General features: G+C 32.3%; 4 protein-coding genes across 4 annotated transcripts; 2 read left to right on the top strand and 2 right to left on the bottom strand.

Moving 5' to 3' along the window:
- Window positions 1-5,634: 5,634 nt before the first annotated feature.
- Window positions 5,635-9,231, top strand: TRIADDRAFT_57353 (uncharacterized protein; the record flags this gene model as incomplete). Its single annotated transcript, XM_002113643.1, has 9 exons — window positions 5,635-5,695; window positions 6,162-6,328; window positions 6,832-6,939; window positions 7,087-7,189; window positions 7,564-7,586; window positions 7,669-7,728; window positions 7,803-7,931; window positions 8,021-8,296; window positions 9,133-9,231. The coding sequence occupies 9 exons, from the start codon at window positions 5,635-5,637 to the stop codon at window positions 9,229-9,231; spliced, it is 1,026 nt and encodes a 341-aa protein (XP_002113679.1).
- A 1,837-nt stretch (window positions 9,232-11,068) lies between these two features.
- On the bottom strand, window positions 11,069-13,705 carry TRIADDRAFT_64000 (expressed hypothetical protein; the record flags this gene model as incomplete). Its single annotated transcript, XM_002113284.1, has 10 exons — window positions 11,069-11,254; window positions 11,369-11,480; window positions 11,563-11,660; window positions 11,746-11,881; window positions 11,980-12,056; window positions 12,181-12,365; window positions 12,509-12,644; window positions 12,896-12,978; window positions 13,111-13,376; window positions 13,632-13,705. 10 exons carry the CDS (start codon window positions 13,703-13,705, stop codon window positions 11,120-11,122), a joined length of 1,302 nt encoding a protein of 433 aa, XP_002113320.1. The 3' UTR covers window positions 11,069-11,119.
- Window positions 13,706-16,170: 2,465 nt separating this feature from the next.
- Window positions 16,171-19,356, top strand: TRIADDRAFT_57351 (uncharacterized protein; the record flags this gene model as incomplete). The annotated part of the gene is made up of 15 exons (XM_002113642.1): window positions 16,171-16,235; window positions 16,755-16,829; window positions 16,923-16,959; window positions 17,067-17,153; window positions 17,295-17,345; window positions 17,455-17,509; window positions 17,700-17,805; window positions 18,014-18,104; window positions 18,180-18,267; window positions 18,490-18,566; window positions 18,643-18,673; window positions 18,788-18,833; window positions 18,949-19,006; window positions 19,107-19,188; window positions 19,244-19,356. The coding sequence occupies 15 exons, from the start codon at window positions 16,171-16,173 to the stop codon at window positions 19,354-19,356; spliced, it is 1,062 nt and encodes a 353-aa protein (XP_002113678.1).
- Window positions 19,357-20,976: 1,620 nt separating this feature from the next.
- Window positions 20,977-24,032, bottom strand: TRIADDRAFT_57350 (uncharacterized protein; the record flags this gene model as incomplete). The annotated part of the gene is made up of 9 exons (XM_002113283.1): window positions 20,977-21,009; window positions 21,665-21,763; window positions 21,864-21,962; window positions 22,058-22,126; window positions 22,213-22,299; window positions 22,610-22,708; window positions 23,255-23,362; window positions 23,710-23,808; window positions 24,018-24,032. 9 exons carry the CDS (start codon window positions 24,030-24,032, stop codon window positions 20,977-20,979), a joined length of 708 nt encoding a protein of 235 aa, XP_002113319.1.
- Window positions 24,033-24,930: the final 898 nt, after the last annotated feature.

Below are 24,930 nucleotides of genomic sequence, written 5' to 3'. Positions count from 1 at the left end.
TGTCGTGAAAGCGGCCAGTTTGCCCCCCGCCTAGCTTCTTTGACAAGACGAAGAGTCTAATTATGTGCTAATATTACAGATTGAATTCCTTTTTTTATCACCTGTATGATTGAAAAGGTTACTCATGGCGACCGCCAGCCCATTTTATTAATAAATCAATCATCGTCTTAAGAAAGATTTATTAGAATAGTCTAGTCTATCGTGGAAGACAATACCTACTCATAGACTTGAGTTAAATTGCATGAGATTGTCTTAATGCTAAGGTAAAAGTCGATACGATTCAATAGCTTTTGTCGTATGCAAGCGTCAGAGAGATGGTGTAGATGCAAATTTGCACTAGTCTAACCTCTCTCGCTTTATAGCTAGAGATAATCAATCAATACATCTCTATTTTTTATTCCCTCTCTACTGTATTTAAAAATAGATTCTGCATATAGCTGTATAGGATGATCATAGAGCGTAGACATGGATGTGCATTAGATAGATACAATGAAATCAAGGGTTGCGGGCGCGTGTCCAGCTTGCATAATCATGATGGCGACAGGCACGATATACATAACTAATGTATCAAAATGTCCATACGATACTATTGATTCAGGAGGATGCATGCTACTATTGCTCATGTTTTGTTCAAATTACAGTCATTAATAATGGTAGGGCTTGTCAAAGCTTTCTTCTTATTGACTGCGCCCCGTATAGCGCCAGTTCAATTTGCCTACAATCATGATATAAGAAAGGAGAAAGGAAAGCATATACAAAGACAGTCATAGTATCAATCGGTCAATACTTTTTCGTCACTATTGCTATTTGCATCATTTGTCTTGAATAAAGATTTCGACGACTCAGCGATCCTTTGACGTCTATTTCAACTCAAATTATTAAAAAGAACAAATTACACATTGATCGCCTACCCTTCCATCTCCAAAAGGAAACAGTTATATCTCACCAACATAGTATTAACGTGGAAATTGCATCCAATCCATCGACAACTTGATCAATTACAACTAAAATTAGTCCTATCAAGAAGAAAACAATTCAATTCAAAAATAAAAAATTGTTTTTTCCTACTGGTTTTCCTTTTTATTCTTATCTTGGATCACAGAAGAAAAATTGAAATACAACCGATCGAGTTGAAAGAAATTGAACCTAAAGGTTTGAACGATAGCTAATCAATAGGTAAAAACATTTCTCGACAGACATGAAAGACTATTAGTATTTATCTTTTTAACATAATCCATCAAACATTATCTATTTTTTTTCCATGAATATTGATGAACAATGACTAAATGCCCTACTTCCAAAGTCCCAATTTAGCCACATCCTCAAACTCGATATTTAATATCAGCATAACGATTGAAAATCGCTTCAATGAAATTATTCCCTACACTACTACAACGTTTTCTTTTTTAGCAATCTACCGGCCAATGATTCAAATATCAATGATGAATTTTATCCGTCAATTCTATCCTTGAGATTAATCGCTATTAGGAGTCTTTTCAAGATAATTTTACCCATCGTATTTAGTCTATCGTCTATAGGCCAATAACGATCTTAAATGTATTTCTTAATTCAAAACGCAGATCGAATTTAATGGTAGAATTGAAAGTATTTTAAATAGCTATATAAGTGAGTAGATAGGAAGAGATCTTAGTATCTGGCCTAATACTATTTACTCAGCGTTAGAGTACTGTTACTAGCTTAGTAGTCCAGTAATATCGGTAAAATTTCACTTCCATTGGCCTCTAACGACTCATGAACAAACAGTAAAGTCTCCACATTGAAATTAGAAGTCAATAAAGATAATTATCACACTTGTTATGATTACCAACATGGCATAATTTCACTTTATTCAATGTTATTATGGCTTTAATTGGCTTTACTAAATTGCAATCTCTACCGTACTTTCTACTTTTTATTCAAAGGCCGAGGATGAATAATCTGTAGTTTAATATTGAGAATTAGACTATCCTTCTTCCAGTCGTTTGCTAACTATTACATTACTTCTTCCTTCTTAAATTGAATATCGGTAATGCTCATAGAGTATCTTCCTGTACTACGTAAATTAATGTAATTCATGGTCCTAACAACCAAATTATTATTCAAATCTTCTTTTCGGGGCTGAAATCCCTCTTTTTTCTTCTTATTAGCTAATTATCTTATCATCCAAACTTTGTTATACTTTCACGCTCCATTAATTACCATGGTAATTTGCTCGGTATTCCCTCAATTTAATAAGTTGTTAACATATTGTTGCTAGAATTATATCCTATTTACCGTCCTAAAATTTTAGTATTGCATACAATCGAAAAATTGAAATGAATATTTTTGCCGTCTGATTTAGTTTTCTTAAATGATTGCCATCTTCGCAATTAACCGCCTGTATTAAATTATCGTGAATACATAATAAAGTATTTGCAGTTTAACAAGTAGGCAGGACAGCCATTTCTAATACAATTTTCATGTTCTTAACCAATTTATCTACATTATAGCTAATTGCTATATCTCAAATAAAATGATAAAATTGAAACAATTTATCCACTTACTAATCTACATATTCAGATCGAATCTAATTTACTACACCAATATATAAATATAAATATATATATATATTTGTATTTACCCTTATATTTGCAATATAATGATCCGATATTTTATTATTTTATCTGTTGTCTACAAGGTTGAATTCACAACTAAACTACTGGACTGCAAAAGTATATCTATAGTCATCATTGGGACTTTGAAAAATTATTGTCTTTCTTTCGACATTATCAATCGTTAACAAGTAAAAGATTAAAAGATGGCATTAGTGCAAAAGATTTATATCATGGTTATTGCAATGTTGGTATCAAACTGCGTCATGGCAGATCAAGACCCGTTTCAGCGATTTTTAAATCAAGGCAAGAAAGCAACGACTGAGGTAAATAGCCAATTTTTGAAATAAATTTATTTTCAGTCTTACAATAATACTGTACATGCTGTATCCCCCGGAAGAATGTTTGTTGAATCAACTTCATGAACAAGTCTAAAATTACATTGAGATCATTGTACCACTCATGTAAGCAATAGATGATATCAAGATCAACTATTTCTGCTATTATGTTCACTATTTGTAATACTCTACATTTTCTCCGTCGACGAAAAAAAATATAATAATATAATAATAAAAGCAACAAAAACAACAACAACAATTTCCCAGAATGACGGGGTTTGATTAAATTTATATTGCGTAGAAATTCCTCTTATTTGTATGTTGCCTACTCTCATTCAACTTTACAACGTGGTCAATAAATTATTACCATTGATAATGACAAGGATGAGTAAATTTACAGAAAGCTCCAACAATGGTACACGGTTTTAGAATGTTAAACGGAAGTGAAGATAGAACAGACTACTTGTATTTAATGTCCGTAAAAATATATCAAAGTTTCATTATAGAATAATTTTATCATCTCAATCGGTGATAATAATTACACCAGTTCAATCCTAGGACTTTTTCCAGATTTATTTTTAGTTTATAACGTCGAATTTAGACCTAAAATAAATTGAGATTGATTCACTAAAGCGTGAAATGTCTTTTACCCGATGTTGATCATCATTTTCATTATGCTCTACTGTGCCATCATGACTAGAACAAATATGGACAAGAATGACATTTCATTCTTTCTTTCTTTCCTTTTTTTTTATTTTAATTTTTTGTAATCACTTTCTCTCAGCTATGGAAAATGAATTTTATCACTGTTCAACCTAGACATGCATTGATCTCATTCTATTCAATGCGTTGGTGTGCCATCAGAATAAGATGATGAAACAATTTTTCTCCAATCGATGCTCATCATCCTATCTCTTAAATTAGAAATTAATCAATTTTTGATACAAGGCAACGAGGCGAAGGGGAAAAGACGTCAATTATGACTACATTACATAACACAGTCATCACAATATGTCAATTTGATCAAAATTGGACAATGGCAATAGTCAATAGAACTACAAATGAATAAAGATAATTCACTAATAATTGTTTTAATTTTCAATCACCTTGAAAAAGGATTTTCTTTGTATGTGTGCCTAATTGATTACAAATTATCCATAATTACCATGTTAGCATTCATAGTTTTATTTTCTTAGCTGGATTGTATCGATGCATTGAGAAATGGCTACAATTATCCATGAGGTGATTTTCACCTAGGCTTCACCATCGAACCCCTTAAGGGAAAAACGATAGATAAATTCGTAGTTTTACACTTCAATTCATTCTCTTTAGTTTTTTATTTGACAGTTGAAAATTGAATCATTTCTACCTGATTACAATTTTCGACTATCTCCATTTATGAGATATCATCTATCTTTATAGAATAAAAAATGATATTTGACTAATTTTTCATCCTTTCAGTATAACATTAAAATACTATATTACCTTACTGTACGTAAAGTAAAGTTTCCAAACTGACTAGTGTGTCGGTAGTTTCCCCAAGGATAACTAGTTCAGGAATGGATTTAGCTTCTATCAAAGTCTTTTCGTCAATTACTTGTCTATCGCATTTCTAGCTCAAGTTCATCCTTCGCCATTTACCCACGTTTAATCCTTGACTTTCCCACGTGATATCAACCAAGTCTCCTCCTCCATCACATTCCAATAATATCCTGATAAATTTGCTACATTCATCAGCTTAATTCCATTTTATAGTAGTATAACACTGTAAATCTCTTCATCTTTAATTCAACTAACGCTTACTTGTTCAGTAATACATAAATATGTCAAGCAAAATTGGAATTTCGTTTTTTAGTTTTCTAACAGTAGATTCGCTGGAGCTATTACCATTATTAATTCTCCTTTCATCAATCACATTAATCACTTTTGTAGGAATTTACTACCTAGTAACTACCTGAGGAATCATTTACTATCGAGTAACTGCTTTGTTTTCTAATTGATTTTAATGCATTCAAATGATATCTAGTCAATTTTAATACCTTTTTAACTATGATTATAAAATCTTTCATTACAATATCTTAGCTTTAAAATCCATCATCATCACTTTCATTAAGTAATAATTAACCGATATCGATACTTGCAACAACAGGATTTCAGTGAAAGCATTTTTAAATCAGCTTTCTAACCGTTATGAATCGCTCTTTCTAATCCAACTGCTTGAATTCCATTATTGCTAATATTCTATATTGAAGTGCTAATCTCTCACGGATTAATCCTCAATCATAGACTCATATCCAATTTATCTCCATTTAAAATGGATCTACCCATGTTAATTACAGCAAACCGATAGGCATTCAAATAATTATCGAATTTCAATCGTTCGATAATCAATTTTTTTCTTTTCTAATTATTCTATTTGTAATACATTTTCAATTTTTAAAATAATAAGTATAAAAGGCTAAGGCTGAACGTCGAATCAGTTGAACACATTTTTTTCTTCACTGATATCACGATCAAGTGGAATTTATCCTATTTGATTTTGACGATCTGCCTCGTTATCAGGACACCATTGCATGTTAATATTTTTCATGTTGTCTGTCATTGGCAATATATCACACCTTTGTGGCTTTCGAGTCTATTGATTATCCTCAAGTCAAAAGCTGTGATTATTCATTATTCCTTTGCTATCTATTGTCACTACAGACATGGCGGTTAGAGTCAATGACGATTGTTATCCAAATTTTATTTTAGCAAATTTTGCCTACGGTAAGATACGAACAATCATAATCGGTATGGGGCAGATCAACAAGACAATTTATTAACTTATAACCTATAGTTGTCGTCTATTGTGCCCACTAGAATAGGTGAACTCTTCATGACGATAATAATGATGAAATGGCAAAGTAAAAGGTCCTCATCATGATTGTAATGATTAAGAATAATAGAGAAAAAATTTTTCCACATAAGTCCATACTTTATTCCTTTTACATCATAACAACTACTATAAATAATATCTTCAACACAAATAGCGGTAGCTATTCATGCCTTTAAATCCTCATTAACTTGAATTATCTTTATGCTCTATAAAAATAGCTTTTTCTCCTATTATAATAGCTCATTATAAACTATTTCTAAAGTAGACGATAGAAAGCTCCATATAGATTGTCGACGTGTATAGATTACTGATGATGATGATAGCTATCATATGACGCTAATATTGATTCATATCCAGGCAACAGGCCAATGGCAGCTGGCTTTTATTGGAGAGCTCTAGATTTTTTTTACTGCCCTTTATTCCATAAACCTAGAGTAGATATTAAAAAAAGCATAGATGCATTAGGGGATAACAGACACTGTAAAAATATTGACGGAACATGTACCAAAATTATAATCATTGTGGTAGCCATAGGTTACGAAAAATGACTGCTAGTAATTTTGAGTAGTCCATATGATGGCAATCCTGCATTATTATTAATCTTCGGTCGATATACTTAAGGTTTTTAGCCCTCAAAAGAGAGCTTTAACGATTTCATAATAACTCGACGGCTTGTATTGAGAAACAGATATAGAAAGGAGAATAAAACATCCAATATAAGATAGACACAATAATAAAGCTTTACAGCTGGGTAATACACCATGAAATAACAAAAGACCATCAATTTATGCATGCAATCCTTATTAAACTCCAAATTTGGAGGATATCTACATTACATACAGTAACAATATAGACCTAAATAGATAGAATTGTAAAGACTATGCACAGGTGGTAAATGAATGCATAGAGAGTAAAAGACTATCATGCTATATAGTACCGATATTCAATCTTATCACCCGTAATCAGTATATCTACTAACGATAGAATACCAATCATATATTAATTATCGTTATTTCATGGCTTTTAGAGCTCAAAAGCACCTACCAAGAGCCCATTTAGCGCATGGAAAGACTTTTTGGAAAAAGCAAAAGAAGAAGAACGCAAAAAATTGCAAGATTGCCCGATTACATGTCCTGTAAGTAAATTCAAGTCAACTCAAAACTTGTATATACATAAAAATAAACTATTGTAATACTCCAAGAATATTATGGTGGTATATTAGATAATACTTTTCGTGGTATCACTCTTAACAAGTACATATATTGGCTAAATTGATCAATAGGCTGGTCCTAAGGGAGCTGGTGGACCACCAGGACCACCGGGATTACCTGGAAAAAATATAGCGAAAGCCGATGTCATTGCAGTCATACGTGAAGTCTTCGAAGGTTAGTATCTCAGTTACTTATTTTTTTGCTCGTATTCGTACCCAACTCAAAACAAATTAAACTAATTTATTAGTATAGTCAAGGCATTTACATATCTACTATCGCATTATATCACTATTTATACCGATCTAAATTTGATCAAATTGATATTACTCGCAAATTGTTCTACACTGCTGTAGTCCAAAATCTGATATTATTGATGTAAGATCCAAACGAATATATTATTAATTAATCATAGCAGAATAAACTAATTTATACTCCAATATTTGGTAGCAAAAAAAATTATTAGAGTTGATTAATATAATTTCCTTTATTATAAATCTCATATTCACCTTTTCTTCAAATGTTATAAATAATTGACCCTGTCAATACAGAATATTTTACAGCAACTGAAAAGGTAATTCTTAATTGTGATTGGAATATTATCACGATGCCATAGTAAGTTTATTCTAACTTTTATAACATTTTAAATTGTCCAGTGTGGCTTGTGCGTTAAAAGAAATCAATCCAGCGTTAATATTTTCACATATATAACCAAGGTAAGATTCAAACTCTAAAATATTAACAGAAACATTGTAATACATGTTAATAGTACTTTTTAAATTGCGTTTAGAAAGCACAAGATCATTTAAGTTTCAGTAAAGCGCCTATTGCTGTTATTCCATCTGCTTTCCATATGGAATTACATTCTTCCATTAATATTGACCATGGCACGCGAAAGCTATTAACTAACTATGTTCAAGTAAGTCTATTCTATACGTTATTGTAATTAATTTATGCAGAATATTAAATTATATCCTAATTTTTAATGCCTATTCCTTTACTAAATAGCCATCACATCGTGGTGCTTTCATGCGAGGGAATGGAGTCGATGTGAAAAAAGGCTTATTTATTGCTCCATACTCAGCTATTTATCGTTTCTCTGGATTGGTTCATCTACATCATTCAATTTCACCATCAACTATTCTCACCAGGAACGAACATGTTACTGCTTATATCTGCATCGACTTCTCTTGCACACGTAATAGGTCAATCAAATACGTATCCGGCATATCTCCTAACAGCCGACAGTTTACACTTTATGCCGACGGAATTTTATACGTTGAGGTAACCATCCCATTAGTGGAAGTAGCTATATTAATTCTATTATTGTACTCACAATTAAAATTATCATTTAGTATTTACCAAAAATTTAAGTTTTACAAGCATTCGTACCGAATAGTCACAAGTCACTGAGATCTAAATTAAAATTTTACATCATAAGATCATACGACTATATTTAAACATATTCTCACCAATCTCAATGAGTTGTGAGTATTCCTAAATTTTAACATTTTTCAAATATCAAACGACAACTTTAATTGCTATCCAAACTTCACTATTTTATATCAATATAAATTAATGACTGACCTAGAGAACTAGCCTACCCAAGCTAATCATATAAAACCTTCTAATAGACGATAGGCTTAAGATATTAACTGTACTAATAACAATTTCTCTTTAGTTTTCAAGTACTGTATATTTGTCTGAATGGAAATTATCAACGAGTAAATCTTTTACTTCTATTAATTATATATTTATAAATGGAGATTTATCAAATTGTCTTGATAAAGTGTTCAGTCTTGCTTAATATTGTTACCATCAGGTAATATTATCATATTTACACGTGATCTCAGATTTATAAGATTTGCCTCCGAAGAACAACTCATTTATACACTTAACGTATCCGTATTGATCTGTAACATTATAGCATTTGTGACTAGTCTTCCTTTCTACACCCTTCTCATACTATGTTCTTAGGATTCTGAAAAGAAAAAGTACACAATATAGAAAAGGCTGATTGCCTTTATCTTATTTCCGTCATGACTTTTGCCCTTATAGTGGTATAACATCTGTTCCAATTGATTTGTTAAATTAAGTTATATATTTCTTACTCCTAATAGGCTGGCCACACAGTTGGCATTTATGTTGAAAATATTTCTGGTCATTCAATCACCGTTCAACAAAGAACTTCATTTTCCGGCCATTTAGTTGGGGCTTGAATGCTTTCAAGTCATCGCGGATACTTATTAAAACGATTGGAAGGATATCATACTTAATTTCTATATCCGCAACATCCGTAGTGTGATATTAAAAGCTATTCGTAAATGCATCCATACTCAACCTTAAACCATTACATAATATCCCATTGCCTTAAGCAATGAGAAGAAAAACGCACTCTAGTATAGAAAATATCAATTAGTGAAGGGAAACTTAAAACTGAAACAAGGTTGGAAAATATAGCTAACTTATTAAATATAACACTGCAATAAGAAGTAATCATAATCCCAGAATGCCCTTAATCATATTCTATGCTCATATGACGATAACAGTAACATCAGTTAACCATCCAATAATATGGCAGTCAAGGCTAACAAAAATATAGCATCACTATCTAACAGCTCATTTAACTTGACTGGTATAAGAATATTCAATCCGATCCTTAATCATGTACTAATTAATCTGTGTAATGGGTTATAATAGAATTACCGTTACTAAAAAATGTTATCGTTGTTTCTTGCACTCTTTCTGTCGATATTACGTTTATTTAATTTTATTAGTGTTATTCTATCAACAACATCGAAACAGGTCTTTACTGGAGATAGCATAATTAAAAATAGAATTAAGGTATTGTGATTATTAAGTAAACTATATGTATTTCCCAGTTCTACCTGTACAATTTTCGTGGTCACCATTGTTCCGGTATCTGAATTCATAAATGACATCTTCTGATTGATTGCAATTGTAGATCACCTTGACTTGTTTTGATTATTATTTAATGGCTGTAACATTTTCTCTCACAAATACTATAACTTATGGCTAGCTGACAGTCCTACATTTATGTTTATTTTACAGTAATAATACAGAATTGTAGTAGTGATAAATACGCGTATTCTGCAGTAATTAATTTTTAGACATGCTTGGTTGATATTATTTTTACTTTTATTAATAGCTTTCTTTTAGGGTCGAAATTTAGCTTGTATGATTTTTTTATTGGCGCCAATATTATAACAGCCTGTATTATAGTTGTTGATCTTCCATTTTATGTCTTCATCAAGTTTTGTATGTTGTAATGGTTATGTAGCCATTAATTTAGCATGCTAGCTTACATTAAATAAAACTACTTAAACTTACTATAATAAGGGAAAACAGCTAAATTTGTCCTTGATGATTATTTTCTGAGTTATTATTAATATCTAATGATATCTTAACCTATTACAGTACGCACTCTCGAATCCAATGGTAACGACCAGTCTTAATTTTATTTTTTAGCGTCACGGCTAATTTTACAGTTGAAAATAGACTACAAATTACCAACACGATCTAACCATGTTAAATGGAAAACCTTACAGCTGATTTGGGATCACTACAATAGTAAAATTATTGATCATTGAACTAAATCGAATATTCACTATTTAGATAGTTCTAATTAGTAAATCAGCCAGTTAAATATAATTATATATCAAGAATATTTGAATCAATTTAGTGAACAGCTAGTTACGTAAAACTACGGCAAAAAGAAATATCATCATTCGGTTAAATCGTCATATATCATTTTAGCTTTCTATGAAATAGCTTACTTATCATTACACTACAGTATAAGGTACTAATAACCAAATGTGATGTCTTTCCAATTATTCAGATACGTCACAATAACAAGGGCTGGTAAATTAATATCTGTACATCTCCATAACTAAATGGTATTTTTGATTTATCTAAACATATCGAAATTGACTAAATGCAAACATAAATCCAAGAAATATCAACAAAGAAAGTGACTTAGAATACTTAACGATAGAATAACTAATACATTCGTGCTAAGCCATGCAATCCAATAATAGAATTTGCACAACATAAATTTATTCGCTATATTATCGATTACGGTAGACTTTATGTTCTAGTTTCGTAAGAGCCACTCTTACTAATATAGCGCACCCATTTGATAGTATCTTGATCACTATAACCTATCTTAGGTTCGAATACTTTCAAATAGCGCACTTTCAATCCAGAACAAGCAAATGGAACCTACAAAAGAAATTATACCGTGTAACAATAATAGAATAGGAGAGTCGAAAACACCATTTAAATTATAAATAATAAGATAATGACTATTTAATAATTACTAGTACAAGATATCACCTCAAAATTCATGGAGATAGGAGGTCTATTCCACTTTTTCTTATCTGACGAAGGTAGTAGTTCAATTTCTGCACTAATTTGACTTTCTTTCATGCCAGCCATTCGCTTTATCCTTTTTTTGCATAGCGAATGAAATTTGTATTCATGAGAATTTGAACTTTGAATCATAAAATATTACTAATTGAAAGACTTACTTCCATAAGATAGCGTTCTCACTCGATTTATACTTTGCTTTTCCTTTCTGATATAAAAGCTGCACACCAGAACAAGACTTTGGTGTAGGGATTCTTACCTATAAAATGTGCGTATAACTATCTGTTACGAGGTGTCGCTATGTCATATAAATTACACCCTTTCCTGATCATGTAATTGCAAACCTCAATTTTTTGGCCAAAAAGTTGAGGCTTATAATTCGATTTCAATACTACTTTCACTTCCAGCTTTGTTCTACCCACTTCTCTAACCAAGGGAATAATACGGAAAGGCAAGCTAATATCTTTTGTGGTACGATATCTACACCAAAATAATATTTGTTTAGATTCAAAAAAAAAATGATTTATGGGATGGACAATCAACCGCTAGAAAAGAATTTTTTATAACTTTATACTCACTTCATCAACTCGAACTCTCCATCGGGCGGTATAAAACTAATGCTCCGTTCCGTCTCGTACTTACTAAGTCTAACACACTATCAAATGACGATTATATAAAATTAAAAAAATTCATTGGTATTCATTACATCAGATAATACTGCTTTACTCATAATGGAAGTCGTCGGACACAAAGTATCAGAGCAATAAATTGATTCAAACCTGATGAAAATTGCAATCATCTATAGCAATTGTAGGCTTCGTTATCTTTCTTCGCTCAGCATTGGCATCACCTGCTGGGCCTTCCACAGAGACTTTATCATTCATGCCAAATTTACACTCTGGCATTCCTGATAAATAACTTTTCATGATGACTCGTCCGGATACATGAACACTTAGTACTTGACCTACACAACATTACGATAACAAAATCTTTCAAATACAATATGTTTAACTCTTCAGCATTATTTGTGTGTTGTTATATTCAATATGGTAACTATCCAATAATTACGATACAATAGTCTATAAGTCAATTGGACACAATCATAACCTTGTGCGGACATTAATAAATTGACATTTTCCAAAACGTCAAGCAACAATTCGTTTCTTCTATACTTGATGCCTTCACGACGCCAACCAATTTGACCAGTGACCTGGCTAGTAAGTTGATTTTGTTCTTCTCTCGTCTATAAAACATCCAGCAATGAGGTAACAATTACATTTAATGTTGTATAAATAAGTTTACCCAAACGTACTATTAACTAAAGTGAATTGTAATATATTTTCCGTAGTTATCTTGGGCAAAGAATTCGATAACGTTAATTTTAGATTAGTTGCAAGAAATTGACATTTCTTAATTTTAAGTACCACTAGATTTTCATGTCTGACAATGTATAGGTATGATTTTAGAAGCGAAAGTTACAGTATTATATCTTACAGTTGATTTAATTCCTTGTTGTGTGATGAAAGTTTTCAAGATTCCAACATCAGTCTTTTGAGGATAGCCAAAATCGACCATTTCTAAAAAATAGCATTACCAAGGTGGAAATTACAAATTTAAAGCTAAAGATATTATTGCTACAGCTATTAATAGGTAATAATCTTAAAACTATTTCCAAAAATAATTTAACGAAGTGTATGATTCAGGCTTACCATCCAACAATTCGTATATTAATACAAAGTTATTCTTGATTGAATCTTCATTAATTTTACCGAAGTAAGAGACAAAACTGTTGCACAAATGGTTAATCATTTCAAAAACCATAGCAGCATTGCAATTTTGCCTGGATACTGCAGCTACCCAAACATTTCCACGTTTAGTATGGAAGAAACTGGTTCTAGCGATGTTGGTGACTGGTTTACGTACTTGTTGACGAGCATGAATGACATTGACGCGGAATGCATCAATGACGGATCGCCTGAAAAGGAAGGAAAAATATATTATCACTATTACTGATCCAAGGTATCGGGCACAGAAATGACGAATCAATGCCATCATAACTGTAAAATCCGTGTATAGTAACAACAGGGTGAATTTCTATCATTCTATATGATAATAATTCGCTTTTATAGTACAAATTCGCAAGACCAAAAATCACGATTTTAAAATGATATTAAATTAAATTGCCAATCACAGATGGAGCAGCTATTTTTATCATTGCTCTGAAACTTACCCAATATCATCGCGATAGATTTTGGATATTAAAACTTCACCCTTGTGATTATAAATGAAAATACCGCCGATCATTCTGAAAGTAGTCAATTAAATTCTTGTTAGTATCAGTAGGCATTTTACTCCACTTGCAAGGGTGCGAATAACTACATGAAGTACGTCAATTCAAGCTAGTATTGACGATTCCGTGAAATTTAGGACGTAGCTTGTAGCATGCTTTACTACGATCATTTATAATTCATCAGGGCTTTATCATGTCACCCTTTCAACAGAAGAATTGAAAGCACCCCATGAAGGAGTAGGATGCTAACATGCAGTAGGCTAGATGGAAATAGTTTAGTACGGTATATATATATATATATGTATTTATTTAGGGGGCAAAAGTCTATCATCACGAGCTGCGATCTATCGTCCTGATCACTTTTTTGACAATTTGGACATGATGCTAGAACTTTCTTTGCATCATTTTCCATAGTGATCCTTCAACTTCATGATGTAACACGGGTTAAAAATCATCCAATCCATTATAACTCTATATCGAATGATTGCCTACTCGTGTGCCCTATTTCGTTTTTCTTTATAGTATAACTGTACAAAAATGATGTAGCGCTGCAGTATGTCGAGAAAATACAAGCGCCATTACTACTCCTGTACTCCTCCTTTTTACAGCAGTCTAGTTACTAAGTTACTATCGCGGTTGCAATGAGTCGAATTGCTTTCTACAGTGAAAAATGGTGAAAAGACACCGTAGAAATGCCCTTGCAGTCTCAATCACAGCCAATTTGTTGATTTCTTTCTACATTACATTGTCTAAGCAAGACTGAGCGCAATATTATTGTAGTCAAGAATAAATTGGCAAATAAATTGGCTTTTAGTCTCGGCCACTACGCTGCTTTGCCACCACCCAGTAGCGCTACGACTAGCTGACGGTGATAGACATGCGGTTAACTCAACTCAATGACGGCAACAAGTCGATCGAAGATTATGTTGAAAAAAATGCATGTTACGGTAGCCTATCAGGGCAGAAAATCTACTCTTGAAAGCATAAGTAACATACTAATAAGATCAACGCTTTAAATTACAATGTTAGTCGACTACAACATACCTTAAAGCGCTTTCCTTGCTAGACTTCGAGAAACCTTAATGGCCGCCACCACCCTACGGTTAACCAACGGTACAATGACAGTAGTCTCCAGTCTTAATCAACTAGTCTTTGCCTATACCCTGGCCTAATCACCGACGCCTTACCTAATACCCTGGCGTAATCCCCGACCTACCCTGGGCGTAATCCATCCAAAATGCGGGTGCCACTGGCCCACCGGTGCACCCTTAAATACGACCATTTTTAATTTGAAGCGTTTAGTATAGGTCATGAAGGCATGTATCAGAATCTCTACTATACATTTCGACTGGTGTCGTTGTCATCCTTGAGGGTTGCGTCGTGGTTCAATGGACCGTGCACTTTACAGTACGTGTACGGTACGGTTGGTACTGTACAAAATGATGTCACCTTTTAGTGCAGCTAGTAATGTAGTCTATTCGAGCTAAGAGTGACATCACTTTTGTGCAGACTAAATACAGTACTGTACTGTACCGCATTGCTACTTGGCGATTTGCATGGTGGTTAAAGCCCAGACGGCCACCCTCGAAATGGAAAAGTTACCAGTGCAATCAGGGACTTTGAAGACTAATAATAATAGTCATAGTCTTCCAAATGTCCATGATCAAAACCCAGGGACTTTGAAGACTAATAGTAATAGTCATAGTCTTCCAAATTTCCATAATCAAAGCCCAGGACTGCCACCTTCGAAATGGAAAAGTGGCCAGTACAGTCAGGGACTTGAAGGACTACTAGTCATAGTCTTCGAACTCCCTAGTACAATAGTATACAGTACTGTAAAAGAATAAATAAAATAGGGTCTGGGACAATTTGACGTGGACCGCTGTACAATGTCCAGTAGATGATATCTCGATTTAATATGACGAGGATGAATTGAATACTTTATAGCGTTCAATCCTATACACCGTAAAATGAATGGAATGCAGTCAAGTTTTGATATTACGAGGGTGGATTGACTATTTTACAGCATACAATCCTGTACAGCGTAAAATCAATTGAATGCGGTCAATTGGCCCATTCCGGGAAATTAATATCATGTCCGTTTGGAGTTTTTCAGCGCGTGTTTTTCGGTGTACGACGTCCAGTGCGTTTACCTGCAAAACTGGACTGGTCTACTACTGTATACGAGGACGACAAGTAGTCTTCTTCTAGTACTGTAGTCCTTGATGCGTTTAGAGCAAAAAAATGCGCCAGCTTGTCTCCTAATCGTTCACTATCATTTAGCTCTAGCATAGGAGACAACACACTCGATATCCCCGAGACAAATCCCTTTCAAACTGCATAGAGTTCAAAAAGGAGAGTACAGTCGGACGGACCACTCCAAGAAAATCGCTTTCCTTCTAGTCTGTACTGTACCATAGTGTTTTTTTTCTGAACTCTACGGTACAGTACTGTACAGTAGTAAGCAAGACCTTGCAAAATGGCTGATGATGCCGACGATGTAGAATCTGGCTATCGATGGGAAAGTTCATTCGAGCGTACCTGGTAGGCAATAGCAATACTTGTAATAAATAAATTATAGGCATACGTAACTGTTCAAAGGATAGCATCGATGATACATTTTACCTTGACTATTTCTATAAACGTGCAGTATTACTTGTCATCAATGGAGAGTCAAATCTTAGCATTGGTGCAACTACTGCTGCGATTTCCCCCGACGTACTGCAGTATGCACAAATATTAATATAGGTAGCGTGCATTCGTAGATCCAGAAAAAGGAAACAACAATCGGTTTATCAAATTCGTTATTCTATACTAAACTGTAGTCTATTATTGCTCTATTCTATATTTGCCAATCATGTCCATCTGTTTGTTGACAGTATTATTACTACCTGAAGGGCATAATGCTCTCGCAGTGATGTACTGGTCTCTTTCTGTAATCGAGTCCATCATGATTTCCAATAGCAAATGTGTCGAATACGATAGCATTGAAATTAATGGCTTAGACTATATATGGTAACTGTTATGACTGATTATTCTTTTGCTGGGTTATAACGATTTTAGGGAAGTTCTTGTTGAAGATGAACAAGGATCTCTTAAGAGCACTGTCGATGAACTCCAACGAGCTCGTAAGCGAAGGTAAGCAGGGTGTCTATACAACTTGGTTTAGTTTTGAACCGATTAAATGAAATAGTATTGCAATGATAATAATATTAACATCTTCATTAACAGAGTGGCTGATAGAAAGGCTAATGTACGACTCGGCTTGGTAAGAACTAACATAATATATAGGCGATGAACAAATTTGGGCTGTAAATATAGTCGATCATTTCATTTTAGATGTCGCACATTCTGAACATTCTTATTACTTTCTAGATGCGTCATATGTATATCATTGTTGATATGTCATCAGCTATATCCATTATAGATTTAAAGCCTAATCGACTAGTAGCTACAGTGAAGGTAAAGATTACTACTATATAGCTTGTGAATCAAATCATCCACTTCCACTGCTGTTTCATCATGTAGATATCAGCTCAGACACGTGCGCGTAATACTAAAGTTATAATATTAACTCAAAATTACCTACATCCTAATTCATAGCTTCTAGATGATTTCATAACGGAATATTTCGATCAAAATCCGATTTCTCAGGTTATTTCAGATAATAAAATAATGTTTGCCATTAGGATACGCTAGGTACCTAGAAATAGACCATGTTAGTACGCTTGGTAACTTTCATGATATAAATCATCACTTTTAGCTAGGAGTCATAATTACAAGAAATAAAAGAGCTGAGAAATTGACAGATATAGGAGGTAAATTAAAATTTTTATCCACTAAAATTAGCAATAAATTACAATTTACCATGCAGCGTACTGTAGTCGTGCTGAAGTATACATGCAAGTCCGTTGTTTCATAAATATACGTATTAAATACAAAATCTGATATGGTGTAACTTATAATCATAAATAACTTTTATGCTAATATTTTCCATTTCTAACTTAGGAAATCCTAGACGCCATATTGCGGCTTTACGACAAGCTGCATGTAAACCATGCATTGGAGAGCCTTCGCTGCAGAATGCTCTTGAGTTAGCTTCTCAAACGTTAAGGTATGTATATCAATTACTAGGTTTTTTCAGTTTACTCGTGATAATAGCACTATTTACTCAAAATAATATTAATTCATCAATCTTATTGTACTCTATTGATCTATACCAATGTATCCATCTTACCAATTAGCATATATTAACTTTTTCCTCTAACCTCTGCTCATAACAATTAATACCTGGAGTTAATAATTTATTTGCATTTCTACAGGCATGTACCTAGTCATGCGAGTCGTGAAATTTTAGTTATTTATGCAAGCTTAACCTCTTGCGACCCTAGTGATATCCATGCTACAGTTAAGGTTAGCTACTTGTATATATTTACTTTCAGCTTTGTCCAAAATTTCGAAAATACCCCTTATTTATACTTAATACAGAACTTAGTCGAAGATAACATTAGATGTTCAGCTATTGGACTGTCAGCAGAAATGTATATATTGAAAAAATTGGCTTCTGAAACAGGGGGTAAGTATCCAACTGACCGATCCTATAAATAAAAGCTATGAAATTTTAGTACCTTGGTACTTTAGGTTTCGCGTCCATTTTTAATATGCTTTTAATATGCAATTCACTTCGTCAATAACTGGATATTTTAAGCCAAAAACAGTCAATTGCTAGAGAGCAAATAATACAATGATATCTACAAATTAATATTTTCAATTACTATTGTGGTACTTTATGTTGTAGGCTCTTATCGAGTTATACTTGACGAGCATCATTATAAAGAGCTTCTTACTCATTATGTTATACCTCCAGTTGCAACGGTAAATAAATATGTTGTATTTGTTACAGTATTGTATTTGAGCGTCTAGATTGAATATGAAACATTATCTTTTACAGGGAAAGTTAGGTTCTTCGTTAATTCGAATGGGTAATGTATCCTTTCATTCGTGTATGCTTTTGAATATAAAAATAAAATGTTACCCTTGAACGAAAAGGCATTATTGTTTTTAAGTTTACCCTTTATCATCGTTGTTCCGTACAGGATTTCCAGAATACAGAACTAACAGTCACCCGTCAATGTGCCAATGGTAAGTTTATGACCAATTTCATATTGCTCATGGATTTGAGCACCTATCTTTCCGAGTAGGTACGAACACTGGTTGCACCAATAGAATTTTTTATCAATTTTTTAATTTGCTATAGCCATTTAGATAGTAGAGTTGTTAAAAGTTTCAGCACTACCGGCTATTTTTGTCCGCAGGTAAGTTCAAGTAAAATATATTAATGAATGATTGTATTTCGATAATTTAGTATCTTTTTATGCATTGGCAAAACTAATCAATCAATCAAATTTATTATAGTGTAAAGCAAAATATTGTGAATTACCGATAGAATGTCAGATATGTGGTAAAATGAACATAACAACTAAAACTAGGAATATGCGTAAGTTGCACGATAAATCTAAATAACATAGTAACGATTATCTGCAATTTATTAGGACTAAGCTTAGTTTCAGCGCCACACTTAGCAAGATCCTACCAACATTTATTCCCATTGGAAGATTTTGAGGAAGTAGCTCTTGATAAGAAGGATGCAGAGAAACCCTTGTAATGCTTTATTTCGTAAACGTACATATAAATATACCGTATATATATAAATTCAATAAGTGAGCATACTTAACTCAAAGATATCAACTTTCTTTTAGATACTGTCATGCCTGCACGCAAAGTCTCGCCGATTTGGTATAACTAAATCATGTCTACTATTTTACGTTCGCACTCACATTAACATAGATTTCTTTTATCTTAGGCCTTTCGCTGTAATAGATGTCAAAATTACTTTTGCAATTCATGCGACATGCTAATGCATGAATCATTACAGACGTGTTCGGGATGCTCCAGTACTAACCACCAGAGCATAGCTCATATTTAATACTATTTTGACCTTTACGTATTTTTTATTTCGACGATGTGAATACGTACTGATAAAGGAGGTATCACTGTACATAGAATATTGAAAAAAATAATTCTATATTATGTAAGAATCATCTCTGAGACTGACAATATACTACAGATTTCCCTTCTATTGCATGCTGACGTTATTAATTATCAGCTCTTTCAATTCCTACCAGAACGAAGTCTTCAAATTACTGTTGTGACTATTTATGTTAAATCAAGTTGACATTTAAATTTCTATCAAGCACTTATCAAATTCACTTACTATCTATCAAAATATTATTGCTTATGTGTTTTTAAGGTTAAACCGTCAATACGAAATAGTTAAAATGATATCAATTAATTAAATAAAATTATTCTTTAATTACGAATTGTTATGGTTGAGGCCAATTTCGGTATGTTATAGATCAAGAATTAATGTGATGTTGATATATAAAATCTATTGGCACCGATTAGACGTAGATATCATTAAGATGTATTGAGCCAATAACCTTGTATTCATTGATGTAGTTTCGGAAAATAATTGTACGTTTAATTAAAGTGTAAGAGGGTTTTCGAAGTTAGTCTATAAACTACAACCGACCCGATAATGAACTTTTAAATTAGTTTTACACTTACTGTTTCCTTTATGTTAAGTCTTTAAAATTATTATTTTTCAACGCTCTGCGTAAGTACGTAAAGAAATAAACAAGAGTATATGTACGCTTACTTGGCTTCGGGATTAACAGTAACATGTCGTAAGTAATCTTTGGAGCAAGGAAAGCCCAGAATACTGCATCCTGGTATACTGTACTGCGTAGATTCCGATTACTTTACGAGAGCAATTCTTTCTTGATGGTTATGTTTAAGTAAGATTCTAAGCTTGATCATAAATTGTATATCAATACAGCTTTTATTATAGAGCTAAAAATCATAAACTAATTGCAATTATTAGCAATAATCGAAAAAATGGAACATGTTAATAATAAGTGTTAGTACTTGCTTGGCAAGCAAAAATTGACTACGTTCACTTATATTTTTGTAAATAGTTTTGCTTTAATCGCAATTAAATTATCAATGTAAATATACAGTGAAATTTGGATTTGCCTTATGACAATCTTAAACGCAAACTAATTAGAAACCACAAAATATTCACCAACAAATACTAATTATAATTAAAAATACAATGTAATTTCCACATCCGTGTATTTCAGTCTATTTTGAATAGAATCTGACAGATTTTATTTTTAGCCGCTAGCACCTTTATAATCTTAATTTTTGCTTAAGCTCAATCAGCTCAATCTCTACCAATAAAGATACCGATGCATACCTTGCAGTATATCAACAATTTTAATTTAACTTTATATGTTACGAAAATAAAGATGGAAGATAATCATATTTGGTATAATAACGAATGCTTGCTATAAGCAACCAAGTGCAGACATTTGTATCTTATCCCAATAACAGCATAAAATTCTACGTTGCAAAATTATGTAGATAGCGATCGTAAAATTGGCGATAGCTATAACTTAAAATAGTTTCTTTTCAATTGAGAATATCGAAATATCCATAGCAATCTTCCCAATATTTTCATCACTTTAAGCGGTTTAAATACCATTTATAAACTGTAGTTTGATTCTCTATCTAGTATAAATAAATGTAAGAATTTACATTATCATAAGAAGTTGCTAATTTATCGATTTAAAGCAAATTTATATTTGCTAAGTTAAACCCAAGATTAGTCATGCCAATTAGTATCATAACCACAATAAATAAACTTTGATAAGAACTATCAAGATGATTATTACTTACCAAACTTTACTGTGGGACTGCCAATCCAGTTGTCCTGGCCAAATTCAATATTCTAATTATATCTATATCATTTCTCTCTTCAGCAATTTCCATAACAGTTTTTCCAGCCTAATAAAGTCTTGTTAGTCAATATTGAAGTCATAATTAAAATTATAAAGTGTGGCATGAATTACCCTATCGGTTAGCGTTTCGTCAGCCTTGTATTGAAGTAATTGCTTAACTATTTCATTATATCCTTTCCGAGCAGCAATATGCAAAGGAGTGTTACGTTCCTAAATCATTAAAATGTTAGATTTCAACAATACTAAATTGCATTGCAATATAAATCACTAAGTTATGCAAAATATTATATAGAAGTCTTATCGATTTTACCAAATCATAGCAATTGACTTCTGCACCATATTGGAGTAAAACTTTCGAAGCATCCTCGTGGGCGCCTTGTACCGCAAGGTGTAGTGAAGTTCGTTTTTTCTACAGTAAAGACAGAATATTCTAACTAGCTGTAATACCTCAGAAAAGACTAACTACCAAAATAAACAATCATGTTATATCATATTAATTCTTACCCAATCCCTCGAGTTTATCTCATCTGCAATGTATTCAATCACCTTCTGCTCATTTATATTTTGGCGTTTCTAGTAATCATAAAATTAAAGTTGATATCTACTTTATCGATATATAGCGAGTTTACTGCTGGTCGTAGATATCTCATCAAGCTCACTTTTAAATTACTATAGTACTTGAATAGCCAATTAATAATGTGTGTATGGCCGTTTACAGCAGCCCAGTGCCAAGGAGAACGACGCCACTACATAGAATCAATAACAGTAATATAATAGTCAAAGCAAGTTTAAATTGCAAATATAACAATTTAAACTTCTACGTTGGCTAGCAGACTGTATTATAAATACACTTTTCGCGCAGAATTTTGTAGTTAAATTAGTTTATGCAAACTATAATAATAAGTTACTGTCATCCTAGATACATTAATAATTTAATTGGTCATACAAATTCCTTATAGCAAATCGTTTACCAAATAGTCGCTTATATCCAGACATGAACTTAAAGTAAAAAAAATATCTACACAATATTTTTTATAAATTGGAAGTAATACGTACTGCATCTTTGATATCGACGTCGCCACCTCGCTTGACTAAAAGTTCTAAAACATCAAGTTTTCCTGATGAAGCAGCCAAAAGTAAAGGTGTTGCACGAAACTGAAATTGGAAACAGGATTCTAAATACGCTAGGTATTATGTGAATATGTAATGTATATAACAACTTAAATTTAGAAATTTGCAAGTATTATATCAAAAATTAATTTGCTCTTCTCTTACTTGAAATTGTAGTTACGTATTTTTAAATGATGAGAATCAAGTTTTAGAGTAGAACTGTTATTCCTGTCTAATTAAATATTACAACTTATGCAAGAATCTCTAAGATACTGAACAGATCCGCAAAGGCTGAAATTTATTACTGGATTAAGGCAACTATTTCACTAATCATTACTTAGTTACAAGTGCTGTGTAATGAACGAAAAATTATGTCGGCTTTGATCATACAAGTATGCATAATAGTTTGATAGAAGCTATATAAAAAATTCAAGCGGACAACGCCCCATACTAGTCCTAATAATTGAAAAGTATAGCTACATAAAATATGTAAAGATAACCTATTTTATCTGCCATGAAGTCATTTGTTAACTCTATAAGTTCATTTACAAGCACGTGCTTACAGCATCCACGGTTATAGCATTCTCTTACCAATGTATCTCGATAGTTTAAATCGGCACCATAACTAATAAGTAGCTTTACAGCATCGATATCTCCACCTTCTGCTGCTTTATGTAGCGCACTTTTACTATAATCACTCTGCGGAATGAATAAAGCCAGATTTCATAAGCTAGCATCAAATAAAGTATATCTATTTCTATTACAAATGAAAGTAAACGAATTATTCTACAGCTATCATCAATTGCTACTATCAATTGCTAAATTTGAATGAAAACTACTTGCTATTAAAATTTATGCTTAATCTAGTGAATATCAAAGAGAGATATCGTAAATGAGTAACCGACTACTCAATCACCTAGAAGGTAACATAATGAATTAAAATTGTGATCATGAATGAAATACATAATTTTATCATTCTATTTATGTAAATTAAATAGCACAGCCAAATCTAACCGCAAAGATATATTGTTAGTCCTAATCCATACCTTATCTGGAAAGTCTATATCTAATCGTTTATTAACAAGGTCTGCAAGAACATCACGACGGCCACAACGGGCAGCTTTTAAGATATTTGTGGCTGAAACCTATTTATAATCAATACAGTTTGATTGACTAACATCATACCGTCGTAAAATACCAAGATATGATAATGCATATTAGGATTAAGATTCATTAAATGATTTTTCCACTAATTGGTAAGTATATAGGCTGACTAATTAACACAGCTAGCGCTATCAGTAATCTTTATTATGGAGAATAAAACCTTAACAGAGATAAATTAAACATTGCTTACCTCTATCTCAAACATCTCGGAAAATTGGATCAAACTCTAGAATAAAGAAATCTACTAAGCGCTGCTCAAAAAGTGCAATCACAGGTCAAATAACATAATAGACTTTATAATAGACTTTAAATCTTAAAATAAGAATAAACTATATAAAGGTATTGATATACTCTTCCGGTAATAAAATTAAATAATATAATATCTATACCAGTACACTAGAATAAATAAAAAGCTGATTTCTCAGAATCAAGCTATTCGCTAAGATTGCATATTCATTACTTCTACCTGTGGCCACAGTTGAAGTCTGTCGACACCCTGCATTATAATCTTATATACCAATTGTGCTTATTTCCATATCAGTTTAGTACTATTACTGATCACGCCATTCTATGGTAATACAGTAGGTCACAAAGTCAAAAAATATAATTATAAATAAATAAATAAATAAATGTATGTACAATAAATAAACAAGTTATTCGTTTCAATCCACCTTGCAGAGTATTGATTAATTTTTTATTTACACTATACGTGTAGAAACTCAATGTGTAATAGCTTCGAATCAAGTTAATTTACGTATCTTTCATACACCTACGAATACGCATACTTCAGCGTAAGCTCGTATATATTATATAGTCTCATATATTTAGTGCATTTCGATATTTATAATATATTACAATCATCATTCATTGATTTTAAATCATCAATGAAGCTATCGTCGATAATAATTGTAAATTTTAATACGAATTCTAAAGACTGCAATGCTTTCAATATGATTAAAACCCAAAGAGATCTAAATACTGTAAGCTATATGAGCATTGTTTGGTCTAGAAATAAAAGATTAATTTAGCACTTGCTAATCGGTATATAATTGAGTTAATCCATTAGTAAATTTTTGATGGTTTGTTCATATTTCGGATATTAA

Source organism: Trichoplax adhaerens, genomic scaffold, assembly GCF_000150275.1.
Source record: "Trichoplax adhaerens TRIADscaffold_6 genomic scaffold, whole genome shotgun sequence".
In the NCBI taxonomy this organism is placed as follows: Eukaryota; Metazoa; Placozoa; class Uniplacotomia; order Trichoplacea; family Trichoplacidae; genus Trichoplax; species Trichoplax adhaerens.
Note: the sequence above shows the minus strand (reverse complement) of the source record. Positions and strands in the feature narration are given on the sequence as shown.